Source organism: Larimichthys crocea, chromosome XVII (genome assembly GCF_000972845.2).
Source record: "Larimichthys crocea isolate SSNF chromosome XVII, L_crocea_2.0, whole genome shotgun sequence".
Lineage (NCBI taxonomy): Eukaryota > Metazoa > Chordata > Actinopteri > Sciaenidae > Larimichthys > Larimichthys crocea.
Genome location: NC_040027.1, coordinates 6,979,580 through 6,990,307, shown reverse-complemented (window position 1 = coordinate 6,990,307; position 10,728 = coordinate 6,979,580). Strand labels below are relative to the sequence as shown.

General features: G+C 49.6%; 1 protein-coding gene across 1 annotated transcript in view; it reads left to right on the top strand.

Annotated features, from left to right (window-relative positions):
- LOC104938491 (PATJ crumbs cell polarity complex component) overlaps nt 1–10,315 on the top strand; it is a 75,029-nt gene extending 64,714 nt beyond the window's left edge. The window contains exons 31-36 of the mRNA XM_027290215.1: nt 906–1,102; nt 2,097–2,188; nt 8,596–8,683; nt 8,919–8,999; nt 9,127–9,219; nt 10,256–10,315. Of these exons, the coding sequence (XP_027146016.1) occupies nt 906–1,102; nt 2,097–2,188; nt 8,596–8,683; nt 8,919–8,999; nt 9,127–9,219; nt 10,256–10,315 (611 nt within the window). The remainder of the gene's footprint in view (nt 1–905; nt 1,103–2,096; nt 2,189–8,595; nt 8,684–8,918; nt 9,000–9,126; nt 9,220–10,255) is intronic.
- Nucleotides 10,316–10,728: the final 413 nt, after the last annotated feature.

Below are 10,728 nucleotides of genomic sequence, written 5' to 3'. Positions count from 1 at the left end.
ATTATTATAATATTATAAATAAATATTTCAGCCGTATGAGACAGTGAGATTATTAAATGGCTGCTAATGAATGCTTTGATCACTCATCAGTTAATCACTTTAAGCGTTTGAGCATAATCAAATATGTTTACATCCCAGAATCCACGGCTGACTTTCATATGAGAACATTTTAAACAAAAACTACAACTCCCATGAATATTTAGCAGCCAATCCAACTTCAGATCAACAGACTGTGTTTGTGTTTAATCACCTGAAGATCAGACTGGTTCTGTTTCTACAGAAAATCTGACAAACTGGATTTGGACTTTTTGTTCTGTGGTCAATGTAGTTTCTCCTTTATGTTAGGGTGAGGCGAGGGTGAGGCGAGGGTGAGGCGAGGGTGAGGCGAGGGCGAGGCGAGGGGATTGTAATCAGTAACTTCAACATTAGATGTCACTCAAACTTCAGACTAGACCTTTAAATAATCTCTCCTATGATCAGATGTTCAAGCAGCTGCTGCAGGTGGAAGCTTCTGGAACACACACACACACAAACACGCACACACCTACACACACATTTGCACACATGCGTGCACACACACACACATGCACACACACACACACATGCACACACACATAGGGTAGCTGGAGGTAGGTTACAGTCTCTGCTGCTGGATTCACAATGAGCCAAATTCAGCAGGTGTGTGTGTGTGTGTGTGTGTGTGTGTGTGTCCTTCGTTTCTCGCTCCATCGCTCTCTTTACATTTGTCATCGTTATCTCTGTCTTCATCAGCTCACAACACCTCTTCTTCTTCTTCTTCTTCTTCTTCTTCTTCTTCTTCTTCTTTATTTTTTAATTATTTTGGCTCTGTTAATGACTGACTCTTCCTCCTCCTCCTCCTCCTCCTCCTCTTCCTGCTCCTGCAGAGCGTTGGTGTGAGCGTTATGGAGACCTTCGGGGGGAGCTGCTATGCGTGGAGCTGGAGAAGGACCGGCAGAGTTTGGGTCTCAGCCTGGCGGGAAATAGAGATCGTTCCCGCCTCAGCATCTTCGTGGTGGGACTCCATCCGGGGGGGCCAGCTGCTAGGGATGGACGCATCCAGGTCGGAGACGAGATGCTGGAGGTGAGACCACCTCACGCCACCACATACCACCTCACGCCACCACATACCACCTCACGCCACCACACGCCACCACATACCGCCATACGCCACCACATACCACCACACGCCACCACATACCACCATACGCCACCACATACCACCACACGCCACCACATACCACCACACGCCACCACATACCACCTCACGCCACCACACGCCACCACATACCACCACATACCACCTCACGCCACCACACGCCACCACATACCACCACACGCCACCACATACCACCACATACCACCACATACCACCACACGGTGCCTCACTGGAGGTCCTGAAGCAGAGAGAGAGTGTTGTTAGTAAAGGGAGACGTGTCTGCATCTTCAACCAATACCATGCCTGACTGGGCATAACCCTGAAAGAGACAGACACATTAAAACACACACACATTAAAACACACACTGAAACACACACACACTGAAACACACACACATTAAAACACACACACATTAAAACACACACTGAAACACACACACATTTAAACACACACACACATTAAAACACACACTGAAACACACACACATTAAAACACACACACACATTAAAACACACATTAAAACACACACTGAAACACATACACACATTAAAACACACACTGAAAGACACACACATTAAAACACACACACACATTAAAACACACACTGAAACACACACACATTAAAACACAGTCAAAGATGCGTTCAGACACATTAGTGCAAAAATCCATGTAATAAAAAAAGAGGATATACACACACACACACACACACACACACACACATAATGAGACAGACATTCATTTAAAGGTCAGTGAGGTCGTAAACTTTTAAGTAGGAAGCTGCAAGAATCTCCAGATGTTAAATGTTCATCTATGGACACACACACACACACACAGTTTTTTTTCTCTGAACTAACAGCGTCTGTCTGTCCTCCTGTCTGTCCTCCTGTCTGTCTGTCTGTCCTCCTGTCTGTCTCTCAGATTAACAACCAGATCCTTTATGGGCGGAGTCACCAGAACGCTTCGGCCATCATTAAGAGCGCCGCCTCCAAGGTGAAACTCATCCTGCTCAGGTAGGACCACAAGGCATGCTGGGAAACTGAGAAGGTGATAGTCAGGTTGACGTAGACCTGTCTGTCTGTCTGTCTGTCTGTCTGTCTCTCTGTCTGTCTGTCTGTCTGTCTGTCTGTCTTTGAATGATTCCTGTACAAATGTTTCTTGATAAAGTGAAGGAGTTCCTGCAGATCTCATGAAGGTGAAGAGGAGCTGAAGATCAGAGAGTCACAGCTGATACGTTGGTTTAAACGGTGGATCAGACATGCTGCTGTTCAAGGACAGGAGTGTTTTTCTAAGGTAGAGGCAGGTATGCAGGGAGCGATGTGTTCAGGGACCTGGAGAGCGATGTGTTCAGGGACTGGACCTGGAGAGCGATGTGTTCAGGGACTGGAGAGAACCAATGAGGCAGGTGGGATCACACCTTCCACAAAGAAAACCAGGTGCTGCTGCAGCTGGAAGCTTCCAGAAGGAAAGTGACTGTAAATGACTGTCCATTGACTGCAGTCGATAGAAGACGACAAAAACTTGATTAACTGTTGGCGGTTCCAAGATGGCGATTCAAAATCTGACACACGAGCTGGAGTCAGATTCTCTGCGGCTGGAACACGTCACTGAGTTTCTGTACAACATGATGTGATCCGCTCTCCACACAGAGAGCGTTTAGCTCCACTCCGGTCCGACTCATTAAAAGCTGCTGTCTGATCTGAGAACAGCTGAAACTCAGAGCTTGCCTTCAGACTGAAGACGAGTCCTCCGAGACCACTGAGGAGCCGAGGACCTCCCCCTGCTCCTCCTGAGTTCTCAGCTTCAAGGACTGATCTGTGTATTTCACTGAGCTCTCATTAAGACCAAAGCCTTGGACGTCAGGCAGGTTTAGTCTTTCTGTCAGACCAGATTTCATTTGCAGGACTCTGCAGGACCAGCCTGTGTCTGAGAGGATAATCACACTTTTTTATCTTTGTTTTCATTCTACTGGTTACTGGCAGTCTGTAGTCTGTAATCTGTAGTCTGTAGTCTGTAGTCTGCACTCTGTAGTCTGCACTCTGCAGTCTGCACTCTGTAGTCTGTAGTCTGCAGTCTGTAGTCTGTAGTCTGCACTCTGTAGTCTGTAGTCTGCAGTCTGTAGTCTGCACTCTGTAGTCTGTAGTCTGCAGTCTGTAGTCTGTAGTCTGCACTCTGTAGTCTGCACTCTGCAGTCTGTAGTCTGTAGTCTGTAGTCTGCACTCTGTAGTCTGCACTCTGCAGTCTGTAGTCTGCACTCTGTAGTCTGTAGTCTGCAGTCTGTAGTCTGCACTCTGTAGTCTGTAGTCTGCACTCTGTAGTCTGCAGTCTGCAGTCTGTAGTCTGCACTCTGTAGTCTGTAGTCTGCAGTCTGTAGTCTGCACTCTGTAGTCTGTAGTCTGCAGTCTGTAGTCTGCACTCTGTAGTCTGTAGTCTGCAGTCTGTAGTCTGCACTCTGTAGTCTGTAGTCTGCACTCTGTAGTCTGCAGTCTGCAGTCTGTAGTCTGCACTCTGTAGTCTGCACTCTGTAGTCTGTAGTCTGCACTCTGTAGTCTGTAGTCTGCAGTCTGTAGTCTGCACTCTGTAGTCTGCACTCTGTAGTCTGCAGTCTGTAGTCTGCACTCTGTAGTCTGTAGTCTGCACTCTGTAGTCTGCAGTCTGCAGTCTGTAGTCTGCACTCTGTAGTCTGCACTCTGTAGTCTGCAGTCTGTAGTCTGCAGTCTGTAGTCTGTAGTCTGCAGTCTGTAGTCTGCACTCTGTAGTCTGCAGTCTGTAGTCTGCACTCTGTAGTCTGCAGTCTGTAGTCTGCACTCTGTAGTCTGTAGTCTGTAGTCTGCACTCTGTAGTCTGCAGTCTGTAGTCTGCACTCTGTAGTCTGCAGTCTGTAGTCTGCACTCTGTAGTCTGTAGTCTGTAGTCTGCACTCTGTAGTCTGCAGTCTGTAGTCTGCACTCTGTAGTCTGCAGTCTGTAGTCTGCACTCTGTAGTCTGCAGTCTGTAGTCTGCACTCTGTAGTCTGCAGTCTGCAGTCTGCACTCTGTAGTCTGCACTCTGTAGTCTGTAGTCTGCACTCTGTAGTCTGTAGTTTGCAGTCTGCAGTCTGTAGTCTGCACTCTGCACTCTGTAGTCTGCACTCTGTAGTCTGCAGTCTGTAGTCTGCACTCTGTAGTCTGTAGTCTGCAGTCTGTAGTCTGTAGTCTGCACTCTGTAGTCTGTAGTCTGCAGTCTGTAGTCTGCACTCTGTAGTCTGTAGTCTGCACTCTGTAGTCTGTAGTCTGTAGTCTGTAGTCTGCACTCTGTAGTCTGCAGTATGCAGTCTGCAGTCTACAGTCTGTAGTCTGCACTCTGCACTCTGTAGTCTGTAGTCTGTAGTCTGTAGTCTGCACTCTGCAGTCTGTAGTCTGCACTCTGCAGTCTGTAGTCTGCAGTCTGCAGTCTGTAGTCTGTAGTCTGTAGTCTGCAGTCTGCAGTCTGTAGTTGTAGAGAGGCAGACAGCAGTGATCCTCATCGTCTGTGTGTAGGGGAGATGGTTACGAACCCTCAGAGGACGGACCCTCAGAGGACGAACCCTCAGAGGACGAACCCTCAGAGGATGGACCCTCAGAGGACGAACCCTCAGAGGATGAACCCTCAGACTCTGACGTTGTTAGCTGCAGTGCTTTACAAACTGATCCATCATCAGGAGGTTATCGTGTCCGTAATGAAGTGAGCTGAATATTTAACCACCAGCCTGACAGGTGGAGACGGATGGTGCTGTCAGCCTCTGCTAAAGACCTCCGTCACTCTGACTGATGGCTGTTTCCTGTGTTCAGGCCTCACGAGACGCCCACGCATCAACACTGGACATAAATCACCACGTGACACTTCAGAGCCGCTCACTGCTGTCAACATCCTGCTCGTCATCACCTGAGAGACACACCTTCCTGTTTGCTGATCAGCTGATCAGTTAGTCGGCATGCAGTATGTTCAGTGTCTTGTTGGTCATGTGATGTCAGCATCACGCCGTGTTTCATGAGCGACCTGACAGCTGCTGTTAACATCACGCGCACTCGAGGAGCTCGAGTCCTGAACCGGATCAGACGGACCAGCATGCAGATCGCTTTGGACCCTTGTCAGTACAAATACTTCACAGAAGTACTGAACTTTAGTACTTTTGACTGTTTGTACTCTAAACAGAAGCTTAAAGCATGAAATGATGCTGTCCACTGAACCAGCTGATATCCAGACGACCTTCATGTGACCTTCAGGACTGATCTGATCTGGATCAGGAGGGTTCTTCCTGTCGTTCGTCATGTGTTCCAGTGGCGGTCTGATTAGGTCTGATTTTTCCCATGATCCTCTCTGTTGTTCAGTCGGTGTTTCCTCACATTTTTTTCCCTCCTGGCAGTTCTGATTGAATCGGGTCGTGTCGGAGCGGGAGGACAGCGGCGCGCTCGCTGTGTTCAGCCAGGTGACAAAATCTCGTTAAAGTTGTGTCCACGGGCCATCGCTGAATGATTTATCTCTGGATAAAGGTCGCCACGGCGATGAGCAATGGGATGTCGACGAGGCTGGAGCCTTCGTGTGCATCGCCATGGAAACAGGCCTGGTTGGACCACGTGATGTCATCTCGTGCTGTGGAATGACACTGATGAAGTTTATCTCAGATAATCATAAAGAAACATTCATTAAACGTTCATCAAACGTTCATGAAACGTTCATCAAACGTTCCCAGCTGAGCTCATTCTGTCATTCTGTCACACCATCAGGACATCACGGATCATGGTGGATCACGGTGGATCACGATGGATCACGATGGGTTGTGGTGGATTGCAGTGGATCACGATGGATTACGATGGATTACGATGGATCACGATGGGTTGTGGTGGATTGCAGTGGATCACGATGGATTACGATGGATCACGATGGATCACGATGGGTTGTGGTGGATCACGATGGATCACGATGGGTTGTGGTGGATCACGGTGGAACACGATGGATCACGATGGGTTGTGGTGGATCACGGTGGATCACGATGGATCGCGGTGGATCACGATGGATCGCGGTGGATCACGGTGGATCACGATGGATCGCGGTGAATCGCGGTGGATCATGATGGATCACGATGGGTTGTGGTGGATCACGGTGGATCGTGGTGGATCACGGTGGATCACGATGGGTTGTGGTGGATCACGGTGGATCGCGGTGGATCACGATGGATCGCGGTGGATCGCGATGGGTTGTGGTGGATCACGGTAGATTGCGGTGGATCGCGATGGGTTGTGGTGGATCGCAGTGGGCTGTGGTGGATCGTGGTGGATCACGGTGGATCTCAATGGATCACGATGGATCGCGGTGGATCACGGTGGATCTCAATGGATCACGATGGGTTGTGGTGGATCACGGTGGATCGTGGTGGATCACGATGGATCGTGGTGGATCACGATGGATCGTGATGGATCACGATGGGTTGTGGTGGATCGCGGTGGATCGCGGTGGATCGCGATGGGTTGTGGTGGATCACGGTGGATCGTGGTGGATCACGATGGATCGTGGTGGATCACGGTGGATCGCGGTGGATCACGGTGGATCACGGTGGACGATAATCTATCTGGATAGATCTCCCGCTCATGAGCGTGTTGCATCACGTCGCTTTAATTTCACGACACGTGGCGGCTGTCGTACGAATGTGCAGTTAAAGTGAGTTGACCTCCGACCTGAGAACAGATGAATCCTCAGGACGTCTCCTGACTCACCTGCTCAGGTAACAGGTCCTGACTCACCTGCTCAGGTAACAGGTCCTGACTCACCTGCTCAGGTAACAGGTCCTGACCTCAGGTGAGTCAGGAGACCATCGACCTGTCACTGTCTGTCCTGCATGACTGAAGCAGGAAGTAACTGACTGACCCATAAATCCTGTTTCCTGTCTGCCTCACCTTCACCAAGGACACATTAACTGGAAACGGGTCAGTACCTGGGCACAGATGGAATGTGGTGATGGAGGAGGAGGAGGAGGGGGGGAGCAGGAGAGGAGGAGGTCCCAGGACAGACAGAGGACAGGTTTGGAGGACAGATGTGGACATTACAGCTGTTTAATTCACTTCAGTGCAGCTTAGTTGGATTACAGAGACACTTAGCTCTGATTGATTTTACACAGGAACACTCTCCAGCGGGATTATGGGAAATGTAGGATCCTGTGTGTTTGGATTGGTCAGGGTGTCTCTGATCTGTCTCATGAGTCAGACTGCAGCATGAATATTAATGTTAATATTCATTTCTCATTCTCTGATGCTTTGTTAATGGACGGTTGGTGTTTTGGTGAACTAGTACTACCACGAGTACTTTTCCACAGGCTGTATCAGAGACAGTCTAGGTGGAGGTAAAGAGGGCGGATGGTACGACTCATGTTCAGCTGTCCACATACATTTGTCCTTGTGGTGTTAACCAGCTGGACATACAGAGAATAGAGCGCCCCCTGCAGCCACCTGACGCCCCCTTCAGGCGGCTCCTCTGTGTGCTTCAGATTCTGACCACATGGCGTCATGTAGCAGATGTCCTCTGTGCTCCGCTCCGGGTACCGGCTCCCTCGTCGCCTCCTCGCTTGTCTCGTGTCCGTCGGCACACTTCGGGGACGTGTTGTTGGTTTAGTGTCTCTCCGCTCCGTTACCCACGAGGCTCGTTGTCGGTGTTGTGATGCTGATGTGATAAACATCATTCCTGTGTCCGCCGGGCCCGACAGAGCTGCTGTCTGACTGTTAGTGTGAGTTCAGATCACAGTGATGCTCCCATCAGGAGCTGTATGTGAGTCACCAGCTGCTGGGAGACAGGAAGTCTGATCTGCATCCGTCTTTGTCTCGTCTCCACATCACCGATGCAGCTCGATGAACTTTGACAGCAGACACACAGTCAGACTCCCTGACGTCAGATCATCAGATCAAAGCAGAGGAGAGAGGTGCTGTTAGCTTCACCTGAAGAATCATCTCTGAACACAGTCACATGATTCAGTGTCACCTCCACCAGTCTAATGTAGTGTTTGAAGCTGCTGATTGCAGCCCTCTCAGCTCACCTTCTTTTTCTGTAGCATGAAGGAGAAACTGTCGTGACCCTGAAGCACAGCAAACACGTGAAGGAGCTTCAGCTCATTACACGCCACTTCTAACGCGTCATCGCTTCAGCAGCTCGGCGTCTGCTGCTGTTACTACAGCTCAAACTGTGTCTGCACTGCAGAGCTGCAGCTCACTGAGTGTGTGTGTGTGTGTGTGTGTGTGTGTGTGAGGCCTCAGGTGGTGAAGCTGCTTTCTCTGCATTAATATTAAACTCTATCAGTTCCTCAGTGAAGAGATGAAAACGTCTTTTTGTTTTCACGTTTGGCCAAAACTGAACCTGTCTGTCTGCCTGTCTGTCTGCCTGTCTGCCTGTCTGTCTCTCTGTCTGTCTCTCTGTAGAAATGAAGATGCTATAAATCAGATGGCCGTCCCCCCCTTCTCGACTCCACCTCCTCCTCCGCCCATCCTCAGCCCTGTCAGCTCAGAGGTAACAACACACACACACAGATGGCGTCCCTGTCCACATACTTTTGGCCATGTCTCATTCCTGGCATGTGTTCAGATTGTTGAAGTCTGATTGGTCGAACTACCTTTAGATACATTCAGCCAATAAGAAATACAGAATAAAACAGAATAAAAACAGTCACTTGTTGCCGTGCAGCAATGAGTCACCTGTACACTGTGTGTGTGTGTGTGTGTGTGTGTGTGTGTGTGTGTGTCAGTCTGGCTGTCCTCCTCTCGGTGTCTCTGACGGACCCCGCCACCCTGACAGCCTGACGCTCCACCCATCCTCAGACCTGCCGGTCAGTCTGAATTTGAGCCGTCATACAAACAGACGTCACATTTATACTCGAGTAGATGTACTCAGTTACACCGGTCGGGCAGTAAACAGCTGTGAAGGTGTGGCCTGACGTTTGGTTTGTTGAACAGGACGAGCTGAGCGATGAAGCCGAGCTGAACAACAGGAACAGAAGCAGCAACAGCGCCCCCAAGAGTCTGAGAGAGAGCGACACCTTCAAGAAGGTGAAACTCATTCTGACAGCACACATACATGAATGCAGTACTTCTACCTGTGACAGAGTACTTCTACCTGTGACAGAGTACTTCTACCTGTGACAGAGTACTTCTACCTGTGACAGAGTACTTCTACCTGTGACAGAGTACACCTGTGACAGAGTACTTCTACCTGTGACAGAGTACTTCTACCTGTGACAGAGTACACCTGTGACAAGTACGTCGGTGAACAGAGTACACCTTTTGACAGAGTACTTGCATTACCTGTGACAGAGTACTTCTACCTGTGACAGATACGACGTCCTGTGACAGAGTCTTCTACCTGTGACAGAGTACTGCAGAGCCCTTGTGACAGAGTACTATCTACCTGTGACAGAGTACTTCTACAGAGTACACCTGTGACAGAGTACTTCTGCCTGGTGACAGAGTACTTCTACTGTGACAGAGTACGCCTGTGACAGAGTACACCTGTGACAGAGTACACCTGTGACAGAGTACTTTTACGTGTGTTTTAGGACGAGTGTTGAGGATGAGTGTTTAGGACGAGTGTTGGGGACGAGTGTTGAGGACGAGCGTTGGGGACGAGCGTTGGGGACGAGTGTTGAGGACGACTGTTTAGGACGAGTGTTGGGGACGAGTGTTGAGGACGAGTGTTGGGGACGAGTGTTGAGGACGAGTGTTGGGGACGAGCATTGAGGACGAGTGTTGAGGACGAGCGTTGGGGACGAGTGTTGAGGACGAGCGTTGGGGACGAGCATTGAGGACGAGTGTTGAGGACGAGCGTTGGGGACGAGCGTTTAGGACGACTGTTGGGGACAAGTGTTGTTGAGGACGAGCGTTGGGGACGAGCGTTAAGGACGAGCATTGGGGACGAGCGTTGACACAGTTTTGACTCATGTCCTCAGGTTAAAGTCACATGATCAGTCTCAGAGAAAGTTCGACAAAAGAGCTGAAAGTTTTTTCCAAGAAACCTGAATCTGTGTGGTGGTTTTTTTGTGGCGTGCGTGTGTGGTGTGGTGGTGTGTGTGTGTGTGTGGTGCTGCAGAGGCTGAATGTTGCGAGAGTCTCCGAAAAACGAGCTGCAGCCTCAAGGGCATCGCTGTGAGCGGCATTAACAACAGACAGAACCACAGACTGCTGTCTTCGTAACTGTCTGTCTGTCTGTCTGTCTGTCTCGTCTGCTCTGTCTAGGTCCTTGTACTGTCTGTCTTTAACTGTCTTCTGTCCTGTAACTGTCTGTCCTGTAACTGTCTGCTGCTCTGTAACTGTCTGTACTGTCCTGTCTGTATGTCTGTAACTGTCTGGCTGCTGTAACTGTCTGTCTGTAACTGTCCTGTCTGTTCTGTCTGTAACTGCTCGGTCCTGTCTGTCTGTAACTGTCTCTCTGCGTCGTAAATGTCTGTCTGTCGTAACTGTCCTGTGCTCCTGTAACGGTCTGTCTAACGTCGTCTGTAACTGTCTGTCTGTCTGTGACCTGTCGTCTGTCCTGTAACTGTCCTGTCTGGCCCTGTCTGTAAC